Raw genomic sequence first — 27345 nt, 5'->3', positions numbered from 1 at the left:
CTGACCAGCATGCGCCTCCCACATATTTCTTTCTATTTGGCTCCCACTCTCCTCCCTCTGGACTGATGATGTGGTTGTTGGGGAACTCAGAAGCCACGGTGAGGCTTTCCTCTATTAGCAGGCGGCGGCATCCAGCAGCTGCAGGGCGGGAGAATGTGTCTCTTGGCCTTTTCACTGCACAACAGGAAGGGAAGACTGAGGAGAGCGTTACGAGGTGCCCACGAGAGCTGAGAACACGCCAGGCTGGAACGGAAGGCTGACAGGGAGAACGGAGACGCTGGGTGCACAAAGGCAGTGCTGTCCCCTGAGGTGCACCTGTCATCAGCATCACTTATTTGGAAGAAAGTCCAGTGTACTGGGTCCTCCCTCACTGCAGCACCAGCTCCGGTGGGGCTCATGGACTCAGGATCTGAAGTGAGCAAAGAGCTCAGAATGACAAAGGGCAAGATGACAGCTTGGCTTCCAAATGGTTTGAGTTTTCCCCCAGTGCCTCCTTCCCACTCTCAGACTGAATCCAAATTCTACGATGGAAATGCAGATTTTATTTTTGGTCCCCTACATGGAATTTTTGCTTCAATAGAAATAAGCATATCACTATAAACTAAGTTCAGGATTTAAAAATGTTTGGTGGGAATAAATAAATAGATATTAAGTTTGCAGTTTTAAAAGTCTTTGTGGAAATAAGTTATAAATATTCTTCTCCAATATGGAAAAAGCCTTCCTATACCCTCATGGAAAACTAGACCCTATCCCCTCCAAATGCCTCATAGTATCTGAGCGAAACTCCTACCACTAGATGTTTACATTTGCAAGAATTAGTACTACAGGTGAGGATTAGTACTCACGCAAGGTTCAGTACTTGTGCAAGGATTTAGTACTACATGCAAGGATTAGTAACTACATGCAAGGATTAGTACTGTGTGCAAGGATTAGTACTATGTGCAAGGATTAGTACTATGTGCAAGGATTAGTACTCATGCAAGGATTAGTAACTACATGCAAGGATTAGTACTGTGTGCAAGGATTAGTACTATGTGCAAGAATTAGTACTCATGCAAGGATTAGTACTATGTGTGAGGATTAGTACTCATGCAAGGATTAGTACTACATGCAAGGATTAGTAACTACATGCAAGGATTAGTACTGTGTGCAAGGATTAGTACTATGTGCAGGGATTAGTACTCATGCAAGGATTAGTACTAGGTGCAAGGATTAGGACTACATGTGAGGATTAGCCCTACATGCCCCCATTTGGAAGGGGGACATCATATAGTTCTCATCACAAATATTTTAAAACATCTACCTAAAACAGGGATTTAGCACTGCCAGTTAGTAGCTTCACAAGTCAAAAACGTTCCCTTAATAATAAGCACTGCTTCAGTGGATGGTAAGAGAGAGAGAGACCTATCACCGCGTCGGACTATTATCTTCTTCAACAGCATCACCCTTACCAAGAAGCATTCTAAGTGTGGAGGATGGGTAATCATCAAAATGCCCATTGACCTGTGGGGACCTGCTGGATCTCATTCTCTCCAAACCTTCCCCACTGAAGTCACTCAGGGCGTGAGCTAGCACTGATCAACACAAGAAAAGCATTAGGAGACTCAGTCTCTTCCTACTTGAACCCAAACCACCCCTCAGCATCCGGTGAAGCTGGCCAGGAAATACCATGTCAAACACTTGCCTCTGCCCAACCATCCAAGTTCACGTGGCTGGGCCTTCACTTGAGTTCCTTTCCTCAGCTCTGCTAAGGAGCCCATCCACAAGGAGGACAGATTATGACCTTTCCTTTCTCTTCCCCTCCTGGATAACCAGGAGTTACCTCCAGTTCAGAATGGTTAACTTGGTGCCATAAAAGAGAATGAACATATCGATGGAAACTAAGGCAGCAATGTCACACCTCAAAAAGGTAAGTCCTGCCCTGGCTGATGTTGCTCAGTGGTTACAGCATCAGCCCACACACCAAAGGGTCTCTGGTCCTTTTCTGGTCAGGGGCACATACATGGGTTGCAGGTTTGATCCCCGGCCCTGGTTGGGGTGCATGCAGGAGGCAACCAATTGATGTGTTTCTCTCACATTGATGTTTCTCTCTCTCTCTCCCCCGCCCCCCTTTCTACTCTCTAAAAAAATCAATGAAAAAAATATTCTCAGGTGAGGATTAACAACAACAATAACAAAAAAGGTAAGTCCTTGCTCATGGTGACCTTAACAAAGTCTGCCAGGCCCTATGAAAATTAATGCTTCAAATTAGCCCGTTGCTCTCCAGCGGCATCTGTCCTTATGTTCTCAGTGAACAAGGCAGAGATGAAAGCCATGATTGGCTTCCTATTAAACGTCCACTTTATGGGAAAGAGGCAAGTTCATTTATTACTTACTATAGCAATTGAAAACATTCCGTGGCACGTTGTAGGTCAGTGAACGGGGTGCTAATGAAATCAAGGTCATAGCTGTGCTTCATTTTGGGATGATTCTGCACACCTAAGTTGGCTGGCTATGTCAATACTTAGACAAGGAAACAGGGGTATAAGATCAGTGACTAAGAATTCAGCCCTGCTGCAATCTCTGAAAGTGTCGAATCATGCAGGAGTTTGTTAAAAAATAACAGCTGATTTCTGGCTCCACCCAAGACAAGGATGGGGATTGAAGGACAAGCTCACTCAAGTTTGGGAACTGCTGCCCTTCTGGGTGAGCTCTGTGCCAAACCCCCGAAACTTAGCTGATCTTTAAGGATAAAGCATTCTTGGCATAATTTACCTGGGAAATTGAGTAGTGATCAAAACCACAGCACTATGTTTTCAACTTGAAAAGTGATCAGAGGAGGTTGTGGACACTTTCTCATGAACACCAAAAGTTCTCATCTTTTTTGGATGTATTTTTCACCAAAAAGTAATACCCTTTAGCTGTTTTCTAGAGGTTTTGCTAAAGGGTAATATTAGGCCTTCTGCATTTACTCAGTCTCAAAGTTTGCATTAAATTCTAAAAACTCTCCCTGTCTTTAGGTAAAAGAAGTCAAGTTGTCTGAACCTAGATTCCAGAGCTAACCAGGGTAATAATTCATATTTCACATCTCAAGTGACTGCTCTTGGGATGGAGGAGGTGGGGTAGAGATCAATTATTCCACCCTCCGTCTTCTGAGGCAGCAGAGCACCTGAACCACCCAGAAGACATGATAATCGTTCTGTCTTGAAGTAGAAACATCTTGGGATGTACCAGGAAGAGCTAAGGTAGGGCTTGAGGCAAAAATCTTTGATGAAAGAGCTCTAATAAGAAATGGATCATTAGGTCAAGGTGTTTTTTTTTTAAATTTTGTAAACCATTCCATAGCTGAAGAACAGCTGTTTGAGAGCAGCTTCCAAACAGCTTTCTTGCACCAGTTGTCCTTGTCTTCTAAAGGCTTTGGATAAAGCTGAGCTGAGTTTAAGTAGAAAGAAAGAAAAGCGATTTGAAAACATCCTAACAGAGAAAGCAGCTGAATCCTGGAATGACTGCATTAGGAACACTTTGTAATCATTCTCTGAAATAACGTGAATGAAGAAAAACAAAATCCTCCACAGTGTTTTGAATTACTTAAAATCGCCTATTTGCTACGTGCCGGGAAATTAAGAACAAACAAGATACTGTTTGCAAGTGATTCAGAAAATATTTCAGATCATATACTTTGTTAAAGTCACTATTTAAAAAGAATAAAGTGATTGAATAAGCTACTGAAAAAGAGAAAGTTGTGAATTTAAAAGTCTGAAAATTTTAATTTCTAGAGCAATTTTAAACATTTCCTTTATAAAACTCTTCTTACATGGCAGACAGGCAATCAGACCTGAGATATTATTATTTTTAATCCTCACCTGAGGATATTTTTTTTTAATTGATTTTAGAGAGAGAAGAAGTGGGGGGAGAGAGTGAGAGAGAAACATCTATCGGTTGCCTTCCATACCCACCCTGACTGAGGACTGAATCCCAAACCTTCTGGTGTATGGGACGACACTCCAACCATCTGAGTCACCGGGCCAGGGCAGACCTGAGGTGTTATTTAGCATAATATGTTCTAGCAAGTTTCAGGGAGAGCAAAACCAGGTGTCTTGAATCATTACCCAGTGTCCTTTGTAAATAATAGTTTGTGAATTAGGACCATTTACATAATTTCAAAAGGTCACATAAAAAGTCATAACTGTGACTTAAGTTTCTTCGCCAGGTTTTAAAATACCCATGAAGAAAAAAATAAATAAAAAAAGATATACCCATGATGTGGCTTGGGTTCTTAATGCTCAAGCTCTAGCACAAGGGCAATGCAGTGTTTTTCTTCCACGGAAAAAGCAACAACTGGAAAAGAGACATTCTAATCACAGAAAAGAAAAAAAAACGGCAAGTCTTTGTGATCCAATTAGCAAGTTCAGGAGTTGGTGAAGGAAGAAAAAATACTGCTAATCGAGACCAAAATAGCAGCTATTAGGTCTGAAGAGCAAAGTACTGCGCGTGGCGGGGGAGCGGGGTATGACTAATACCTGCTCATAATTCACCTGGGGCCATCTGCCTGCTGTGTAAAGCAAATGACAAATGGACAGCAGAGCGGTGGCGCCACTTTACACACTGAATAAATTCTTTGTGAAGATTCCACCTCTACGGTACAGGCTGTCTTTAAATAAAAAGAGGGGACTGGTATTGCCTCAAGCAGATAAGTTACCATGACAGCATTAATAACTCCAGCAGGAAGGAGGACAATATACATGAGGAGAGATCTCGGGGTTAAAAGGCTGGACTTTTTAACTAGGTCCTCGGGCCCAGCAAATGACAAATGCATTAATAAATTTGACGTGTGTTGCACTTGACTTTCATGCTATTTCTTTGGATCTGTTTCCCTTCTCACCTCTGGACTGTAAGTAATAACAGAGCATGGGGCTCAATGTGAATGTAGAAATAGGAATAAAACTTCCCAAAAAAACACATTTCAGCTGCTATTTGGGAAGAAATGGAAGAGGGAGCTATGTTTTTCACAAACTGAGCATAGTTAGGATTGTGCTCCAGCCCTTCAGCTTGATAAATTCACATATAGACCAACATGAAGTGAGTCTTTTTGTCCTATTTGCACAAAACAATAAATAGTCCCTGGCCCAAGCTGAACAGTAACTCAAGGCAGAGTAGCTGCTCAATGTAAAGCGCCTACCCTGGTCCCCAAGGACACCATCAGAGGCCAACCCACCGTGCATGCAGGACTGTGCAGAACACTCCCAGCCCCCCGTTTACCCCCACATGTTGGACAGCAAGGCTTGAACTTGTAAACAGGTGCTCCGGCGGCTAAGAGAAAAAGAATGACTACCCAGCCTCCATATCCTGGGTGTGTCTGCAGGGCCCCCGTCCTCCAGAAGGCTTCAGGACTAAACTCACCAAGGCAAGTACCTTTGTTTTCTTTAGACAACTGACAGCGTGTAAATTCTCTGCTGTAGTATTTTTCCTCTTTCGTACTCTCATTTCCTAATGCTTTCACCCTCCAATCTCCTGACCCATCCCCTCCCCGCTTTCAACTCTGCTGGAATATCTACTTCACGGTCAACACACTCCATCTTCCACCCCCTGCCTTCTCCCTGAAAACTGCCGGAACAGACAAAATCTGTCTCGTCCCAAAGGACCCCACTTCCCTTGGGGATCTCCCAATTACAGGATGCTCATTCTCTCCTACTGCAGGTAACCCGGGGTTGGGAGATGGGGTCTGTGTCTTTCTCCTGCCCAGCACTATTTCTAGATTACTCTGCCGCAAATTAACTCCTGTTTCTTTAAGTTTCCTACACTTGGTAACATCAGCTTCCACTCCCTTTTTTTTTTTTTTTTTTGCTGCTATTTCTGTGACCTTCCCATCCTCACTGAAACCTCTGGCTCCTTTTCATTCCTGCTCTTGGTGATTAAACATTCACATTGTTACTTGTTGAATTGTGTCCCTTCAAAATTATGTTGAAGTCCTAACCCTGGTAACCTTGAATATAACCTTATTTGGAAATAGGGTCTTTACAGATGTAATCAAGTTAAGAGAATGGAGCCTAACCTAATATGACTGAATGTCCTTATAAGAAAAGGAAACCGCCATGTGAACACAGACACGCACAGAGAAAAGGGCCACACAAAGACGTTGGCAGGACTGGAGTTACCCTGCCACACACCCGAGGACACCTGGGGCAACCAGCAACTGGAGTGAACGGACAAGAAGAGATCCTCCCGTGGAGGCTTTGGAAGGAGCACAGCTCTGCCAGCACCTTTATTTCAGGTTCTATTCTGCAGAACTGTAAGAGAATAAATTTCTGTTGTTTAAGCCACCTAGTTTGTGGGAATTTGTTACAGGAGCCCTGGGAAAATAATGTGCTATATGAATAACCTATCACATATTATGGCCTCTGAGTCACTTTGCTTCCTTATCAATGGCATTCTACACTCCAGTGCAGCCACCCTCTATCACCGTCAGATCCCTGGGGCCTGTTTTCAGCCAAAATGCTCCACTCTGAAACAACTGATTGACACGCTCCACGGTCTACCCATCCACTCCTCTTCCAGCTGGATTGCTTGCTCACTAGATGGCTCCCATCATTATTTATATCCCTTACACCTTTGCACTACTAGTCCCCTCCCACCTTTAGTTCTCTCCTGATGCCCCTCAAATTCTAAGATTTCATGGTCCGGTCTCCTAAACTCTCTTGCCCTTTTGTTGTTTATTATACTTATCTGGCAACACATTGCCCCTGGTTGAATTTAACTATCTACTTTCTTCATGACTATGCTGGGACTGCTGAGGGCTGCTACAGAAAATTGGTAGCACTAAAAATTCAAGGTTACCAACCTCAACTGGCTGCGAATGCTGGGCCCTCGCACCGCTCAGCAATCCTACTACTCTTCTCTGGGCAGCTGGCTCTCCAAAACTTTCTGCACGAAACCTACATATCAGCTCCCGTCCTTGCCTTCTTCCTTCCTATTAAACGGAATATGCATTCTTCCTTTACTTAAGGTCACTTCTTTATCTCTGTTCTTAATACCAATCCTTTCCACTACGCCAGCAATTTTCACACTAAACCATCCCTTCCTTCACCTGTACCCTCACCTTCTCCTTCTCTGTGTGTCCTTTCCCATCAAAACATTTAAACACGCCTAAGTCTTTCCTATTACAAAAACCCTTCCATTCTCAGATGGGCTCCAGCTATCCCTCTTTCTTTCAGAGATGCCTACAATGGCTCTTTATTCTATTTCCTCTTACTCTTCAACTCTACTAAATTGGCTTGTGCCCTCATAACCCCATTGAAAGGGCTCTCACCAAGGTTGCCACTGGCCTCCATGTCACTCCATCTAACAGACACATTCCATCCTATTACTTGACCTCTAAGTGGGATTCTACCCTATTGACTATGCTTCTTCTTGACACTCTTTCCTTGGTTTCTGTAGCTCCTATGACATTACACATGCCTGTTTTCCCTCTTATCTCTCAGGATTCTTTTTCATTCTCTGTGTTGTGTTTCTTTTCCTTCCCTCATTTTTAAAATATTAACGCCTTCCAGGCCATCCTCTCTTCTTAATCCACATTTCCCCCCACTCACTCTCATAGCTTGATTTACTACCCTAAGTCAACAACTCCTCCATCTCAACCTCTCTTCTAAACTCCTGACTGATATATCCAAATGCTTATCCAAATTTCCTCTTGGATGTCTTCCAGGCCTTTTGAATTGAGTATGTCCAAAGTTCATCTTATAAGCATCATCATCACCCTCTGTTCTAATTTATTCCTTCCTCAATATACCCTGTTTTACTAAATAATATACCATCTATAGGCAGCTAAAGCCTCTAGAGTCACACTTGACTCCTCCTACCTTAATCCCTTCACCATCCTGTGCATTCCATTAACCATACCTAAATTAAACTTAATCCCGTCTATTCATCATCAGTTTACATATGAGGAACTTGTGGCTTCCACAAGTTCATGTTTTCCTCAGACAATAAGCCCTTGTTCTTGTTCCACTTCCATCCTCGCTACTTTAAAATCTGTGCATTTACCTCCACTCTTTTCTTTTGCATATGCCGAAGCTGCACTCAATTTTCTCTCCTAACAGTGTCATGTTAGTTCCCTTTCTCTTTTACAACCTCAGTATCGCCTCCTCCACAGCCTCCTTCCTCTCTGCCTGGAAACATGCTTGTGTCTCTGATTGTGGGAACTTCTTCTTTATAACCCAGATTCTGCTTCGATACCTTTTTCTCTTCTTCCTTTTAACACTCAGCTCCTTTAAAGAGTAACAAACACTCACTGATGAGGTTCTGGTTCAGGTGATGGAGCAGCTCACAATAGAAAAACTCTCCCGACAATAACAATTATCAACTCCAGACAACATTTTAAAAATAGCTGCTTGAAGGCACTGGAGAGCAACCTCAGTCTAGAGGGAATATGACTCCTGAAAGATAGGAAGCTAACTAGGTGATATCCACATTTAATTAAATTTTCCCCAGGGCACTCCTCTGTCCATGGAGCTCTTGGGGGATAAATCCAATAAAAACAAACAAAAAAAACACCTGCTGTGCAAACTAAGGTCTGGGTTTGGGGCTGTCAGAATGTCTGGAAATTAAAGGAGAGTGCTAGAAAGAAGGAAATCACCATAGATAATAAAACCCCCAAATCAGCATACAAATTCTCTTCAAATTTTTGGTCAACTCATCAACTGTACTCTTTAAAGTATCTGATGCAAAGAAACAGCTGCAATGCTGAAAGAGTAAAGGTTTCAGCAGTTACTAGTTCTGAAATGTCATAATTTGGTGTTCAAGACTTGCTAGCTAGAGGGGGTTGAGGAGTTTTATTAAAACCCAAGAAGGCTACATCCCCATACCAATGATGATACCTTAGAATTAAAGGCAAAAATAAAATAGACCAAACCTCTACAAGATCAAGAACATTCCACCAGTAATTTAACTGACTGCCAGGAAAAAATACAGTACTCTTCAGGGGAAGAGAAAAGAATCTAGAATAACTACACAATATTACCTACAAAGTTCGGTATACAATCACTAGATATTCAAATTAATAGGAAAATGTGATTTATAATCAAGAGAAAAACCAGTCATTAAAAGCAGACCACAAACAACCCTAAAACTATTATAAATATGTTAATAAATTTATACAGGAAAACAATGGAAATAATGGAGAAGAAAATGAGAACTTGAGAAAACTATGTAAAACCTTAGGAATAAATTACTGGAAATTTTATAATTTAAAAATATAATATCTGATTCATTGGAAAAAGTTAATAGCACATTTACATTTAAAAAAGAATTAGTGAACACAAAAATATGTCAATAAGAATTAGTCAAACTGAAGAACAGATAGGAAAATAGTTTAGGAAAATACCAATTTTAGTGACCTATGGAGCAATAGAAAACAGTTTAATATATAAATAATTGAGGTTATAAAAGAAGGCTAAATGTGGCAGACAAAATATTTTAATAAATAATGGCTCCCAAAGTTCCAAACTTGATAAAAAGAAATACCCAAAACCAAGATATCCATACAGTTCAGCAACATTCAGTCAGGATAAAGTTGTAGATGAACCTATAATTTTCTTAACATTTTCTTTTCTTAAGCTTACTTTATTGTAAGAATTTAGTACATAACATACAAAATATATGTTAACTATTTTGTTATCAGTAAGGCTATTAGTAGTTAAGTTTGGGGGAGTCAAAAGTTATATGTAGTTTTTCTTTTCTTTGTTTCTTTTCTTTTTTTTTTGAAAGAGAGAGAGAGACATCAATTTGTTGTCCCACTTATTTATGCATTCATTGGTTGACTATTGTCTGTGCCCTGACTGGAGATCAATCTTGCAAACTTGGCATGTGGGGATGATACTCTAACCAAATGAACTACCCAGCCAGGGCCTATACAGGGATTTTTGACAGTGTAGAAGGGGGGGGTGGGTGGGCATCAGTGCCCTTAACCCTTGCATTGTTAAAGGGTCAACTGTATAATTATGAATCCTTGTAACTGAATCTTCACAATGATCTTATGAGATGGGTATAATTTTAAAGATGAGGAAACTAAGGCAAAGAAAGGGAAGTCATTTGCTCACATCAAAAAGCTTTCAAGCAGTAGAGTTAGCATTGCCAGCCCATGCAGTCTAGCTCCATGGTCATGTTTCTTAACTGCGGTACTGCACAGTCTTGGACTTCAGTGCTCCCAGAATGGTGGAGGGCAGGCAAAAAGACAGGTAAACTGTCATAATTCAATGCAGTAGATGTTCTGACTTCCTCATTTACAATATTTCTGTGCCTTATATCCCAATACAGAAACATTTAGTAATCTGCCTAACCTCTTTTATAAACGTATTTTCTAGGAAATATATGATAATTTCACTTACACAGTAAAAAAATAGCTATAAAATTTTAACACTGCTTCATGTGCTCTCTCAGAACATCTGCATTTTAGAGGTCTGTTTGATTTAAGCAAAATACATGTTTCTAACTTTGGAATATTGGGCATGCAGAGGACAGCTGCAGGAAGGTTGTGGGAGGGGAATGAAGATCTGCCCAGGTATTCTTAAAATCTAAACACATGGAGAAATATGTCTTCTTCATCCTTAAGCTGGATCCGTGATATTTTTATTGCTGAGTATTATAGAAATAAGATAAAGATTAGAGCTTGGAATGAAAAATCTTCAGAAAGTCACTTAGCTGTTTACATTCTTGTACCTTTCTTCTCTGTAAATGAGAACTGTGTTTGCTCCGTGGGGTTCTAAGGATTACATGAGAGTATGTCACACCCGCTGCATATAGCACATGATGCCTGATAAATGTAAAAAAAAAAAAAAAAAAATTCAGAAGTTCAACTTGTCTCTTTATATTGCACAGCAAGGGAGATTTTTGTAAAAAGTTTTATACTAGTTTGGCCTTTCACAAGATCTCAAGTCCATAGGAAATAACATACACTAAAATATCAATCAGAAGTTTAAAGAATGACAACCCCAGTCTGAGCCTCTGTCATTGCAAATTTGCACAGGCTTTGTGTTTGAGGAATAAACAGTAAATCTATTTCTGAGCAAAAGATAAAAATAACAGAAAATAAGTTATTTTTAGCCTAGAATCCTATCTTATTTTATGTCACATATATAATGATGTTGGCACAATAACAGATGTTTAATCCTGGGTCTCGAGAGCCTGTATGACTTTTCAGAAACCATAGCTGACTGCTTCCTTTTCAAAAGCAGAGGTGAAAACAACAGGAATAAAATTTCTCCTGAAAATTTTCAGTTTGAAAATTGGATTTGAAATGGGAATTTTATTTTAAAGAAACTACAATCAGGGAGACAGACAAAGTGCTCCCCAACAGAGAAGAAGAACTTCATTCTGAGACACCCAGAGCCCAAGGACTTTAGCTTGTCACTAGCTTCTCAAGGACACCAGGGTAAGCTGTTTCACTTCATCAATTTCAGTTTCATCATTGAAATCAGTGAAAAAAACAAATCAATCTTGGTCTTTTGAAACTGATTTTAAATAAAAAGTGCCCATATTCTTCCTACTTTTTGATGATGCTCTATAATTAAAGACTGTAGAATAAGGATTTGGGAAGGTGTTGGTGTTCCCCAAACATCTGACAAGGCTGCAGTGGTTAAATTACCACCAATAAAAATTACTGTGGGCTATGGCTTATGAAATTCTTTTCTCCTTCTGCATGAGAATTTGACCTTCAGTTAGTTGTCCAGTTTTGGTCTTGGGACAACCTGATGACATTGATATGTTAATTAAGTTGCTAGGGAACATTGCTTACAGTAAAAATGATCCCTGATTGGTACCCTGCATCTGGACTGGGAAGACTACTAACGCCTTTTAGGAAGCCATATCTCTGTGATTCCCCAAGTGTGAAGATTCTTGTAGCTGGTGCCTTCCTCTGTTGGGAGCCTCAAAGCTATGACTGTGGGGTGTGCGGTATGGGGTTGTTACAAGATACACTGGCTTCTACGGTACATGAAGCTTTTAAGCCACGGTGACTATTATACCTGCTTGATATAGACTTTGTCTCTTTGCACCTGAGTTGTCATCTGGGGTGGGAGATTCAGAAGCCAACCCTGTACCACTGCAAGGATTCTTACAAGAGTGCCTGACACTTCCCAGCAGGCAAGCTGTGGCTCTTGTGCCGCTGAGCAGACTGGTGCCAAATGATCTATGAGAGTCTTTTGAGTCTAGATGTTAAGTTAAACCATATAAGAGCCCTTGGTGGACACTGAGATACAAAACAAATGATACACACACACACACACACACACACACACACACACACACACACACAGAGGCCAGAGGAAAAATAGTAAATCCTGGTTCCTGGGAAAAAATGTTAGTCATCTGACATTACATTGACTAACATTGACTTAAAAATGACAGTCAATAAACATCTGCTGCTATTATAAATAAAATAAAGCAGCAATGTTTTTTCTCTATGTTTCCTGGCCTCTGGTTATAAGTCTGAGTCTTTCCTACAAAACCAGATGTCTTTTAGTTTCTCGAGCTGTGCTTAGTTGAAAGGGATGCTGAACGATGGTGCTTCCATCAATTAATAGCTGCAGCTTCAGGGGCCCTTCAAAGAATGGTGGGCCCTGGCATAGCGGAATCAGTCACAAGAGCTCTCCATCGTGCTAAATAGTCTCCATGTCTACAGCAAGTGTTGCTATTCTCACACTTTCGCTTCTTATTTTTCCACCCTCTCACTCCTTGCTTCAGTAGGACCTCCTTTTCTCAGGGCCTGTACACTAAGAGTATTCTCCGACAACCTTATCTCATCCCTCCTTCCTCTGAGGCCTGCCTTCTCCTTAGAGTGCATCTTAATTTTATATCTCCGAGTTTCAACTATCTTTAAATATCCTTGATTAGGAAAGTCCAAGGTCACCGGTTGGCTCTGATAAGAGTGGTGTTTAATGTCTGTGCCTCATGCCCAGTGCCAGGCTTGGGAATATACCTTCTCACTTCATTGCATGAAGTGAGCTTATGTTAGCTTCCAAGGACCTAACAATTCGCCCAGCCAGCTGTGAAATTGGACGGTAGGGAATTAGGTGAACTATCTAATGAAAAGGAAGGGGGCATGCCAGAAGGGATGTATGCAGAGCTGTAGCTGACTGCAGGAAAGACTGAGGCCTCAGAAAATGGGTTCATCTAGCAGGCTGCTCGCAGGAACGGTGACAGGAATTTCTCAATACCTAGTCTAACCTTTCTGTGAACTGGACCCTGTTTCTCTGTGAGAAGCTCTCATGGTGCACTTTCCTCATTACTACGTATAAAAGAGGCATACACTCATGAAATGATAGTGGGCATGTCAACTGTAACAACTGGTATATGCTTTTAGGAAAGCAGTTTAATACTGTTCATACTCCTGACACCATTACTTCTACCACTGGACACTTATTCCAGGAAGCAAAAGTAAACCAACAAAACCACATCCATGAATTTTTTTAATAACCATTAATCATTATTTTTATACCTGAGGGATACAAAGCATTTTTAGGTTATGATATATAGTTGTTTTGAATCTGTTTTAGGTTGTCTAGTTTAGGTAAGATTAAATCATAATATCCAATGGTTATATAGAGTTTACAGTGTACTAGGCAACTTACATGTGCAATGCACTTCCCATGTATTAACTAATTTAATCCTTATAACAACCTTATTAAGTAGTTGCTATCAAATTCCCATTAAGCAGATGAGGAAACTAAGCTCAGAGAGGTGACGGATCTTGCTCAAGGTCCTGGCTTAACTGCTGAGCGGTGGAGACAGGATTCAAACTCTGATGATCTGGCTCCAGAGCCTGTGCCCTACACCTCTGTCTCATGCTCCACTCAATGAATGACAAGAAAATGGTACCACTGGTTTCTAAGTCAGGCCAATGCTCTTTCCTCTGCACCAGACTGCACCTCATTCTGGCAGAAGAGAACACTGAAAACAAGGCTGAGTGACTTGCCCATGGTCACATGCCTAGCTAATGGCTGAGAATTAACTTCTTGACTTCTAATCTGATGATCCTATTATTTCAACCTGCTGGAAATGAAAAGAAAAATATCCAGCTAAGGAACAAAAGCAAATGAGAAAAGGCCTCAGGGAAATCAAGTCCGAGACCTTTAAAAAGACAAAAATCTTCCTTGTTTCTTTGCTCTGCCATTTATTTTAATGTGACTCTGTCCTACTGGTACTGGCCCTAGTGCCACTGGCAGGTGACTGCATGTGTGGATGAGTGACCGACGGGAGAGGGAGCACGAGGGAGAGGAGAGGGCCTCTGGGAGGTGTGGCCACCGTGGGCACATCTGGTGTTTTAGGATTGGGTCAGACCCTGCGTGCGTGTTTGTATTGTATATATTCATGTGGAGCAGTGACATGCCAATCAGCTGGTCCTATTGGAAAATGTAACAATTTCCTGACTGATGAAAAAAGAAAGAAAGAAAGCGAAGGTTCTGCCAGAAAAACTGAGCTTAGAGGGTGTGGTGGTTAGCTAGGTGTCAACTTGGCTAGGCTACAGTACTCAGTTGTTCAATCAAAGACAATCTAGGTTTTGATGTGCAGATGTTTTGTAGATGTGATTAACATTTATAATTGGTTGATTTTAAAGGTGATTATCTTTGATAACATGGGTGGGTCTCAGGAATTCAGAAGGCTAAACAAGAAAAACTAAAAGAAGAAACTTTTGCCTCAAGAGCATTAACTCCTGCCTGAGCTTCCAGCTAATCTGACCTAAAAGATTTCAGACTTGCCAGTCCCATAACTTCGTAAACCATTTTCTTAAAATAAGTCTCTATCTATCTATCTATCTATCTATCTATCTATCTATCTATCATCTATCTATCTATCTATCTATCTATCTATCTATCTATCTATCTACCTATCTATCATCTATCTATCATCTATCTATCTATCTATCTATCTATCTATCTATCTATCTATCTATCTATCTACCTACCTACCTACCTACCTACCTACCTATCATCTATCATCTATCTATCTCTCCATCCACCCATCCATCTATCTAGAGAGGGGGGGAGATTTTATTGGTTCTCTTTCTCTGGAGAACCCCAACTCATATAATCATTTTGCCAGGACTGCAAAGCACTCTGAGAATGCTGAGCACACAGATCCACTTGACGTACAGATCATGAAAAGCAGAAACAGTCCAAAAGTGAGGGAAGAAAAGTTTGGCTGAAGAGACGTGACACTGCAGGCCATCGTGCAGGCAGGGACCAGAGCAAAAGCTCCTCTCTGCCCCCAGGTCACCACAGGCAGACGGTTACCACAGTCCCAACAGTCAAAATGCAAAGCGGTGCGCTTGCTGCCAAACACAGGCCCTCGTCCTCATGAGTCCCTGCAGCAGTAAATGACAGCTAGCAGTTAAGAATACACCCTCAGATTTCTAGGAATTAACAACAAGAAAAGGTGTGCTGGGGGTATTAAAGGACCCTGCTCCATGAAGGCTGACCGTGACCTCATGGCCTCCCCGTGTACTGGTGAACAACAGACAGACAAGGCACCTCGAACTCTTCATAAGGCTCTAGGTTCCTGCTGAAATGTTTCCTGGGCTGGGGACAGTTATGTTTTAAATCTGATCTGCTTCCCATTTTAAAAATAAATGTGTCTGGTGGATGTGGGGTAGAGACGATCAATGAGGGTAAAAAGAGGGACATCGGTAATACTTTCAACAATAAAGATACATTAATTTTAAATAAAAATAAAAATAAATGTGTCCTTTTCTTTAAACAAACAAACAAAACAAAACAAACTCATAGATACATAGAACAGGTCAGTGGTTACCAGAGGGAAAGGGGGCTGGGGGTGGGCGAAAGAGGTGCAGGGGGTCAAATGCATGGTGATGGTAACTAGGCTTCACTTGGGGGCGGGGAATCACTTTGCAGTATATACGGATGTCGAATTATAATGTTGTACGCCTGAAACTTTAAAAAATAAAAATAAATAAATCTGTCCTTTCAAATATCTTCACCATCCCTGTCACCGCCTCCAGGCAGCCTCACCCCCTAAATGACGGCTTGGGAGGCCAAGGGTGGAGGTGCCAGGCAGGGAGTCCATCTCACCTTGGCTTCTGAAGTGGGTTCCAAGAAGCACAGGCGATTCCCAAGGCCCTCGGCTGCCAGGCAGAACTTCCTCTGCTCCTTGTGAACGTTGGCAACGCACTGGAGAACCACCTCGTCTTCCTGCCAGAAGAACAGACACACAGATGTGAGTGGCCAGGGACCGCCTCTAGGCAGAACCAGGCCCCCAGGTCGCCTTGCTGTCTCTTTACCAGGTATACTGAGAGGCACATGCTTTTGAACATTAAATAGACAGCCGAGACTTTAATTCACATGCCTGAATTCCCATGGCTAACTGGGTACCTCCCCCGACACAGATTCCGGGGTGGAGTCACTGGGAGCAAGCATGTGGATGGACATGCTACACACATAACATACACAGCGTGGGCCTCGCTTCTGAGACGTCTACAGTGCACACAACCCAGGTGAGCAGATGGTTCCGACACCTGACACTTGAGTGAACAGTAAGCAAATCTAAGCGATCTCCCCAAATAGATCTCCCCAAAGACAATAAGGTGTCATTGAGGGAACAGGGACCACAGCAGAGGAGGGAGGGGAGTGGGATTCAGGGCAGGAAGGTCTGTTTTGTGCAGGGGGCTGTGGAGAAGGCAAGAGTCAAGTTTTGTCGGGGGGAAAGGGGTGTATGTAGTAGGTGACACATTTGCCAGATACGACAGAAGGAACCCGGAGGGTACATACCAGGAGACGTTCTAGGCATATGGGAAAGGAAGGCTGAAAGACTCCTTGAAGGTTCAGGTTGAAAGAAGGAACTGAAGCTCAAGTAGAGGAGTCATTCTGAATTCCCAAGGAGGGGACCTCCCTCCTGTGCATCATTCTCAAAAGCAGTCTCAAGATTCCAGAGGCCTTGTCTGAATGGCATTCCTCTTGTTGATGGAGAGAAACAAGGCCGACCTCCATGCACACTAATATGCTTTCCTCTTGCACAGCCCTGCCTGAGGCTGAGGAAAACATTTCCTTACCAAGTCCTCTACTCCTGCTCCTCCAAGCTATTTGTCCATGCCCTCTACCCACTACCACTTGACTTTAGGCTTCAAACGTCAAAAAGATGTCAGGTGTGGTTAAGTTAAAGGCATAACCAGACAAGAGCTGGTTGGAGATTCCTCCTATGCCCCCTGGTGTTGTTTGTCCAGGCAGATTAAAAATAAACAGGGTCTTCTTAAACGGTGTCTACACTGTACCTAGTCATATGGAAAATAAAATCCTTCCATCTGGAGGGAACATAAACAGAGTTAGTAGTACCACACTCCAACAAAGGGGTCTCTGGTGCCCAGCGACTGTTCAGGGGCTACGGGATATGAGAAAAGCCACAAATCGCAGACGTGTGCAAAGAAGATTGAGAGGAAGAAAAAAGTTTCACGCTTTTGCTAGCACTGAAATGTCACTGCTCATCATTGCATGGAGTCAGTAATAAATTCAAGAGCCTTTGCTTGTAGTGAAGTCAGAACTCATGGTGTTCATTTGAATCGAGACAAGAAAACTCCGAACATCACTGCTGTCAAAAGGTGGGCTCAGCGAAACCTCTGAAGAGAATGAAGTTTTTCCCCAAGTGGAATCTCCCCCAGATCCTGGAGTGACAGAGGCTGTACCACCCTCCTAGGGGCCAAGGGCAGGGGGGAGTACTCTCGGTGTCAAAATGATTGAGGTGTGCTACATTGCGAAGCAGGGGTTGTGCAAGTTAAATGGTCCGTATTGCAAAAGTCAGGCTTCAAAGCATATAATTTTTCTGTCCAAAATGTCAAGAGGACCCCCTATTGAGAAATATTAAATATCTACCACCTACACACAATTCACCAGTAAAACACAGGCATTTGGAAATCACAGGAGCATGATTATGAACCAGACTCTTCATGACCTGGTGAAAGTAGAAAAAGTTTTCTCTGCAGTATTTGTCATAGAAAATCTCTTTCCACGGTCTCATTTCCCATGCCATTTCCACCCAACGAGCCCAAAATACCTTGGCTTGACCTTGCACTAGCTGACTCGAGTCTGTAGTTGTCTTCTGAAATTTACCTGTCGTGTAGTTCACATCCTCATAATCGAGGCTGCCAATCAGCTAATGCAATAAACAAACCTGCCCCGGCTCAGTAACCATGTGCTGAAGAGCAGACCAGCACAAGTGCTTCCCTAGGTCATTGTTCAAGGTGACACACAGATGGGTGTGGGACTAGCAGCCAGACTTACCCTCTCCAAACACTTGCACTTTTTCCCACCTGCTGTCTGGAACTGTATGCTCCGTGCTGACCAGGCTACAGACACCACCTGGAGTGGCCGCCTGTACCTGCCTTTGCTCCAGACAGCAGCTATTAGCTCCACAAACCTTCAACAGGCAGACCTCTGGAGTCTTCAAGTGCACGACACTGAAATCCTTGCACGCAAGTTCCATTTGGAACCATGAGGTGAGTAATTCAATCTATCTCATTAGTTCTCTCACTCCCTAGTAAAGCAGAGAACATGCCTCTCCAGTTACATGCCCTGCCTAGTTTAATCATCCCTGTGCCAACGTATACTCCCTCTTCTCCTGTCATCTACGTCCCTTTCGCTTTGCTTTAAACCAAGCCTGGGAATTCCAGAGAACAGCACTTCCAAGGAAGCCCCTTTAGTTGGAGGTTGCAAAGTCTTCCATATTTGGTATCACTCCAGAAGCCTGTGTTCTCTCAACACCCCCCAATGCCAAACCCAGACTGTTACTCTTTTACTCAGGTGCAAAACCTCTTATGTTTTGAGGTAGGGCTGGCCAACCTCCACATCTTCTTTGGCCATTTATCGACAGCCTCGTTACCACTTAGCTGACACTCAATGACAATTAGAAAATCTGATAAAAATCGGGGTGTGTATCCAACACACATTTATTGATCACCTTCCAATGACAAAGCATTCTGCCAGGATGCTGCAGAGTCTACCAGCTTTTATGAGACAAGATCTGTAAACACTGTCACAACAGAGCTGGTGGCTGAAAGGCCAGCTGACGGGCCCCTCCACGTTAGACATCATTTCCAGGAGCTCCAAGGATCATGTGGATAATTTATTCAGAGCAAGCACTTTCACCTAATTCTACTCTGTTTTAGTAACACACTCTCATGAACATTCCTTGTCATTATCTAGAACATGCTAATTCTAAACCCCAAAACTAGACGATCCCACCCGATGAACCCAACTTCTCTTGCTTGCTTTCTCGCCCTCTTACTCTCACTGTTCTTGCTCTCTCGTCATCAATTCCTCTACTCCAGAAGGAGAATGATAGATTTTTAAAAAATAAATAATTAAACTTATTCAGGCGACATTGGTTAATAAATTATATAGGTTTCAAATGTGTAATTCTATCATACATCATCTGTATATTGTATTGTGTGCCCAACACCCAAAGTCAAGTCTCCTTCGTCACCATATACTTGACCCCTTCACCCCCTTCCACCTCCTCTCCCCCACCCTCTGGTAACCACCATACTGTGTCTGTGTCTATGACTTTCACTTGTCTGGTTTGTTCATGTGTTGCTTTCTGTTTTATATCTCACATATGAGTGAAATCACATGGTTCTTGAGTTTTTCTGAGGAATGATAGATTTTTTTTTTTGATAGAGAAAATAACAAAACTCTAGGGGTTTGTTCTACTAAAAATTTATAGTTTTTTTTGTTTTGTTTTGTTTTTTGTAATATGTTTTTAGCTTGTTTGAACTCTGATTTCACCGGAATAAGACCATAACATTTTCCCTTTTTGTATGAGCCACAGCATATTCAACTCAGTCAATATCAAATAACCACACCTCCCATGTGCAAGAAAAAGAGACACAAACTAAAGAGAAGAGAGCGCTAGGTCAGAGGGCACAATAATCAGTAATGGCAATAATCAGTAATAATCAGTAACGGCGAGACCTTTCAGACCCAGCCTCCATCCTTAAGGGTAACGGATGTAAATCTCTTAAGTCCCCAGGAAACAATATCTGTAAGATCACAAAGGTTTTTCTGCTTCCTACCAACGAAGTGAAAAGGTCCCTGGCTGGATTTTAAAGTGCCTCCCCCCCAGTTGAGTTCTCCCCTTTACCTCTAGCCTTCTCTCTCCTTCATTCCTATTACCTTACTGTCTCCAAGCAAGTCTTGCCCAGCCTCCATAAAACGCTCCCTCTTGAAACCCCTCCATTCCTTCATTCAATTCTGTGTTCTCCTGGTTTTCCTACCTTTCTGATGGAGCCTTCCCATGTTCTTTCTCCTGCCGCCTGTAAATACAGGGCTCACCCAAGAGTAGGTCCTGGTCATTTTCCCCTAGCAATCTCATCCATTCCTCAGGCTTCCAGCTTCATCCTCAGGGGTTGCTATGCCATCTTTAACTCCAACCTGGTGGCATTCTAAGGTTCCAAACCTTCCCCCATTCCTAACTATATCCATGGAGTATGAACACCTCAATATGTCCCAATGCACTGAAGGGCTTCCTTTGCAGTCTTTTATGCTCCCTATGTTTGTTAACGACATAGCCAACCTCTCAGCAGCCCAAGCTCAAACATCATCTCCTGTCTCTCAGTCTTCCCTCCTTCATCCTACAGCAAATGGGCCAGAGGAAGGAGAGAGTGGAGGTCTAGAGACCTAGACAAGGCTATTACAACCCCAGAGCATTCTTCCTCTGATTTGTTACCAGAGGCATAGCTCTAACCTTATCAATTTCCTGCCCCAAATCCACAGTGGTATTCTCTCCACTATCCACAAAACAAATACAAATTTCTTAAACTAGCATCTAAGGACCCTCTCTTTCCAGCTTATTCTCCCAACTTCTTCCCTGCAGAACCCCTTGGTCTTCTCCACCTCCTTACTCATGCTGTCTCTAATTCTAAAGCTGCCCTGATGTGCCCTATTTTTCCATATTCACAGATTACCTATCCCCCCAAGCTTAGCCCAAATCCCACATTCTTTCATGAAACCCAAGTACTCTCTCTTCTCTCTGAACTTTTATAGCAATATCAGCAGACTCTTGCAATGTGGTTATTTACATGCATGCCTTATCCCCACTGTATTATATAATTTGAAACGGCTAACATTTACTGATCTCTGACTATCTGACAGGCACTGTACTTTATGCACAACAAACCATTTAAGCTTCAAATCAATACTATTATGTAGGTATCACTGTTATCTTCATTTGACAAAGAGGAGCTCTTGTACAGAGCAGTTTAAGTGACTTGTCTACGATCTCACGGTGGCCAGGGGTAGAGCTTGGCAGTCTGTATCCAAGCTCTCTCTCCTGCTCCTCTCAGCTGCCTGTGGAACCCTGGGAGGCAGAGCCCACATCTGGTTCACATTTACACCTATCAGGACACTCCCTAGGACGGTGCCTTACGCACATTACGCACCCAACTGTAATTTATTGAATAGGTGTATTTTTACCTTGCAATCCCAGTTAATTATAAACCGTTAAAGCAGAAAACTGCTTTTCCCCATCCAAGCTGGGAACATAATGTGTTTGGTAAACACATGCTGACTGATTGGGGCATGGACTCAGGTTAAAAGAGAGTTCTCCCCTCTCAGCCATATAACAACGTTATTATAGAAAGGGTCACTGTTTCATTGATGAGTCAGAACTGAATAATAATAATAAAAGAACAGATGCTAACATAAAAAAAGTAATGAGGAATAAGCAATAATGAGGCTTTGGGGGTCTATTTCAAACAGTTTTAGTCTGTTGCATCATTATTATTACTGATAATAATATCAACTATTCATTCTATACCAGACACTCTGCTGAGATTTCCCCCTAGATTATTTAATAGGCACAACAACACAACCATTTGAAGACTGAGGAAACCAAAGCTCAGAGGAATTAGGCAATTTTAATGAATGAATATTTAATGAAGTCATTATGTACCAGCATAGTATATCACTTCGGTGTAATCCTTACAATTACTTTATAAGGTAGGTCTACTATATATACTCTCTTAATATGGAGATAAAGAGGTTGAGGTACAGAGAGGTTAATTAGCTTGCCCTGTACCACACAGCACGTAAGTAATAGATCCTGACCTTGAACCTAGGACTATCTCAGTTAGAAGCCAGTCTTCTTTACCATGGTGCCAAACTGGCTCTCCTACCCCAAGAGACTGACCTTCGCAATAAGTCTGAATTTATGTCTTCCTGACTCTAAGGCATGGTGACGGTGCTGATAAAAATAGATAGCTCCCAGCCCTCTCAGATGGCCATATGACACTGTGAAGTAACCCAATCACAGAACACAATGCCAGAGAGAACAGCCAGGGAGCTAAAAATCCCATAAAACAACATTTTTCTGTGCCCAATGACTACAACATTGCAAGGAGCGAACATCATCCCAAAACTTGTAGAGGAGAAGGAAATATGATTAAAATCCAAGATATATCATGTGTCAGCGTCCCTCCAAGCTATTCGGCATGCAAGTGCCAGCTACTCCCGTTGTAGATCAAGCTTGCGGTGGTGCTGAGTGATTGTCCCTGGACAAGAATATAGTCTTTGGCTCTCTTTGCTTAGATTTCATGTTATCATCACAGGTCAGCTCTGACAAAGTAAAGCTTTTTCTGTACTCCTCCTCTAGCTATAGAACTTTAAACATGAAAATGAGTGGAACCTGCCTATTCTATCCCTGTTGCTCCTTTCTCACACCCTGGCTCACAGCCCAAGGGCCAGGACGACCATCTCTGAGTTGACGGCTAGGGGCACCTTGGTTCTCTCTTTGCTCCGGGTCATGCGCAAAGAACTTTTTGGAGCGAAACGAAATGGCTGATAGCCCTATTTAAGGTGATCATTCGGCAGCTGATGACAGCCCTATAGTTAGATCTGCACATCACTGGTACCACGAAGCTCGTGAGCAGGGAGCACGTGGAGCAGAGTACAGGCCAGCAGATTTCATGGCCCATATTTAAGTGCAGATACCACTGCAGAGGAAAATCCATAGTTATTTATTGCTTAAAAAGGGAAGATGTGTCCTAGCCACTCGTCTTGAACATCAGGCATGATCTTAGGGAACTGATACTAAAATATGTTCAGCATATAGCAAAGACATGGGTGAAAGAGCTCATTCTAAGGCTTTACACAAAAGGATCTCTTAAAAAAAATAAGTGGGCTTGCCCTAGCCGGTTTTGCTCAGTGGTTAGAGCATCAGCCCACAGACTGAAGGGTCACTGGTTCGATTCTGGCCAAGGGCACGTACCTCGGTTGCAGGCTCCATCCCTGGCCCCGGTTGAGGTACGTGAGGGAGGCAACCAATCGATGCGTCTCTCTCACATGGATGTTTCTCTCTCTCTCTCTCTCTCTGAAAAGCAATAGAAAAAAAAAGTGGGCTTTTGGGATGATGAAACTAGCCACAGTCTTTCACAAGGATTAATGACACAAGTGGTCTACTTGAATGTTCTAAATATCAATCATTTGGACTCTTTGCTTCCTTAGATTCTGAGCTCCTGAGGGCAGAACCTCCCATTTCTCTGTGAATCCTAAGTGCCCAAAATAGTGCCTGGTACTGAGCAGAAAAGCACAAATATTTGTGAATTTAGTAACAAAACTGTATATTGTAAAACAACTAATACAATTAACAAAAATGCTTATGCATCAAGTTGCACAATAAAAATCCCTTTTCACATTTTCTTACTCATAGTATCTGTGATGCCAACATGGAGACAGTCGGGATTCTATGAAGGGATCTATGATATCCTGTTTGCTTCCACAATGACTGATGAGACATACAAATATTCTTAATCTAATTTAAAAAATTAGAAGCCAGAGGTTATAGATGAAGGAAGAGGCTAACCAGTCCAATGTCCAGTTCTCAGAGACTGACATTATAGTGTGTCCCTCTAAAATCTTTATTGCTTTTGAATCTGTCAGAAATTAGAGAGAGCTCCCATTTCTGTTTCTTTACTATTCATTGATTGTTGCGACATTCAGTAAGAGAGAAATTTCAGAATCCCAAGAGACAAAGTTGATATATCTATCATTGTTTTCTCCTTCAAATGCTTTACTCATTTGGTTTGTAGGGTGCATGTTCTTTTGCTTTTTCCGCCCATATAGTAGCAGCTCCTTCTCAGTGTCCTAGGCTGGCTCATCCTTCCCTTCCCCTCTCTAATGCTGGGGCAGTGCTCCAGGGCTCCTCAGGGTTCTCTTCTTTACCTGCACTGCCCCTCAGCCCTGGAGATCTCATTTGATTTCATGGCCTTGAAAACCATGTGTATACTGATGACTTCCAAATCTGTGTCTTTTGCATAATTTTAAAATTTGCTCATACTTCTCTGAACTCCAGACTCATTATCTCCAGTTGCTTAGTTAACATCTCCACGTGGGTGTCTAATAGACATCTCAAGTTTAGTATGTCCAGCTCTCCCAAGTATGTTCCTCCTGAAGTCTTCTCTATCGTAAGACATGGCATTGCCATTCTTCAGGTTGCTCAGGAAAAAAAAAAATTTAATTTAAAACATCTTAGATTCAAATTGGTTCTTCTTTCCCTTCTCACTTCACATCCACAAGAAGTCCTACCCATTCTACCTTCAAAAGATATCCAATGGGTCACCCTGCATCTTCTTCATCACCACCTGGCTGAGGCCATCATCTCTTGTCATGATTATCGCAATCACCTCTGTACTTGTTTCCAACTCACATTTCTTCTCTACACTGTACCCAGAGGGGGCTTTTAAAATCTAACTGAAGTCGGGTCTTTCCACTACTCAAAACTCTCTAGTGGCTTCCCATCTCATTCAGGAAAAAGGCAGAATTCTTACTGTGGTCTCTGAGGTCCTAAAAATATGCTCCCCTCCCAGTCTCTCTTCTATCATTCTTCTGCTTGCTCAGTTTCAGCTGCACTGGCCTCCTTCTAGGAGCTCAGATTTTTGAAGCCTAACCCTTCCTCAAGCCCTCTGCCAAGAATGCTCTTCTGCCACAAACCTGCACGGCAACCTCCCTCTTTCAGGGTCTGCTCAGTGTCTCCTTATGACAGAGGCCTCCTTGATCACCCATATAAGGTTACAACCCATTCCCACTCTGTACTTCATCTCTTGCCTTTTTTCCCAATGAACACTTGCCACCTAAGATCATATATTTATTTGTTTCTTCTCTCTCTCCTCCTTCATTAGAATGTAACCCTCATGGATACTGTTTTGCTCACCACTGATCCCCAGTGCCTAAAACAATGTCTGGAACATGATAGGCACTCAAATAGTCACAGAATGACAGGCTAGTCATCGTGTTTCCTATTAAACACAAGGCCCACAAAAACTCATAAATTCATTATACTCTTTTATTCGTTTATGGGACGTGACCAAGCAGGCCTCGGTCTCAGCTGCAATTCTTTGCTTATGTTGGGGACTGACAAACAAAAGAGGCACCCACAGCCTACAGGACCCTGTCTGCTTCAGCAACCAAAGGAGTGTGCTCTTCCTTCTTTGAAACTTCTCCCATTGCCAAGAAGGCAGAGTTTGGAGCTTGATTATAAAATCTGCTCAGCCTCTCCCATGGCTGGGTCCCTTTGGAACCTGCAGGGAAGAGAGCTGAGGGATACGCCTTTTCCCTAAATTGACCAGAGAGACGGGCAGGCACTAGGGTTTACATATGAGTTAATCCCCCGCCATATAGAACATGCTGCTACCTGACATGGAAGGATGCAGTGGCCTACGACATGTCCTCCTAGAAGTCATGGTCAATATTTCAAATTTTTCTATTCTCATAGGATGGAAAAACAGTGATTTGGTTGGTACCAAGGGAATTTCAGGTCCCATATGATTTTTTCTTTAAAAAAAAATCCATTTCTTTCAGCTCCTACAAAAAAAGTTTTCTACAAAATTGTAATGTTGGTATTTGGAACACTTCTCTCCCACTCAATGAGAGCACACAGGTGAGTGGCTACATTCGGTGCATGCACACCCCCCTTCGGTTTCTTTCTCCTAAGGCATATCAGCCAGGGTGAGGAATGAATGGGAAAGAACTCAGAATACTTAAGGCGATCACAATGTACCGTGTCTAACTCAGGCAGCAAGGGTGGGTAATAAACTTACAACAGGAAAATTTAGGTGTCTGGATCTAACATTGCTCTGAATATAACTTTATAAAGGAGATTTGACCAGGACACTTCAACTCTCCAGTTTCATATTATATATGTTGAGGAGTTTGAGCCGTGTCTCCTTCATGATGCCATCTAAGCACAGTGACCCTAGAAAGACACAAAGAGCATCCAATTCTGATTCTACAATAGCACTACTGAGAGGCCTTGATGAATTACACAATGATACCTGTATTTTTATGTTAGCATATATATTCTTTATTTTTAAATCAATTTCCTTTATCAATGGTTCTGGAACCTTTGGCTTCTAAGTTGAGGCATAACTCCTTCCCTCGGCCATGCAATTCACCTGTGACAGCCCACCCACTTTTAGCCTGATCTTCTGACAATACCTATGCTCAGGGGAGCGAGCCACGTTACCATCTGCTCTCCTTTCTGGAGAATAAAGTAAGTATTGAGGTCTTTTTACTTACCTAAGACAGTGACTCAGACAGGGTACTTTCTGAAATTTTTTCCTTTAAGATTTATAGAAAAGGTAAACAAAACAAAAATATCCAACATATAGGACACACTCAGATACTCTCTGTATGTGCATAATCACTCCAGCTTACTGACTGATATAAAATCTCAGAGCCAGAACAAAGTATCCAGCAATTTCCACACAAAATCTAATAGCTACGGCCACTGTGCCTTTTTCACCAAGGATGCTTGATGAAATTAGTAGATGGTAATGAATCTAATGGGCTGACATTTAGATGGGCAAGTCTTTGAAAACAGATCACTTAAAGGCAAAAGAAGTGTTTTTATAATTTAATGGTACATAAAACAAGTCCAGGACTTGTTTCTTTAAAAAATCATCCGTTTCTTCCAACTTTACTCAGAACTAAGTCATACATTCATAAGAAATGTTTGTACGCCTGCTGATGTGCCACATTCTATCTAGTGGCCTGGGGTACGGTGGTGAACTAGATAGTCTAGATCTGCCCTCCTGAAGCTCCCATTCTAAGCGGGTGACTGTCTTGCTGAACACATGGACTCAAACTGGCTCTGGTTTGCAGATGATGATGTAATTGAGGACAAGAAGAATCTAAAACAGAGACAAGAATGCAGGGAGGGATGTTTATTTTTAAATCAATTTCCTTTATCAATGGTTCTGGAACCTTTGGATTCTAAGGTTCTAAAGAAACATCCAGGAGATATTTCTTTTTCCCCCCTCTAGCACCTTTTCAGTCCCAGGAAGGGCTCCTGTATATATGTTTCTATTGGAGAGCTCCC

General features: G+C 42.2%; 1 protein-coding gene across 1 annotated transcript in view; it reads right to left on the bottom strand.

Moving 5' to 3' along the window:
- RYR3 (ryanodine receptor 3) overlaps positions 1-27345 on the bottom strand; it is a 472085-nt gene that overhangs the window by 308689 nt on the left and 136051 nt on the right. The window contains exon 4 of the mRNA XM_087815056.1: positions 16059-16178. Coding sequence (XP_087671182.1) covers positions 16059-16178 — 120 coding nt within the window. The remainder of the gene's footprint in view (positions 1-16058; positions 16179-27345) is intronic.

This window comes from Miniopterus natalensis, chromosome 1 (genome assembly GCF_054644295.1).
Source record: "Miniopterus natalensis isolate mMinNat1 chromosome 1, mMinNat1.hap1, whole genome shotgun sequence".
Lineage (NCBI taxonomy): Eukaryota > Metazoa > Chordata > Mammalia > Chiroptera > Miniopteridae > Miniopterus > Miniopterus natalensis.
The sequence above is the reverse complement of the archived record's forward strand: the minus strand, read 5'-3'. Positions and strand labels throughout refer to the sequence as shown.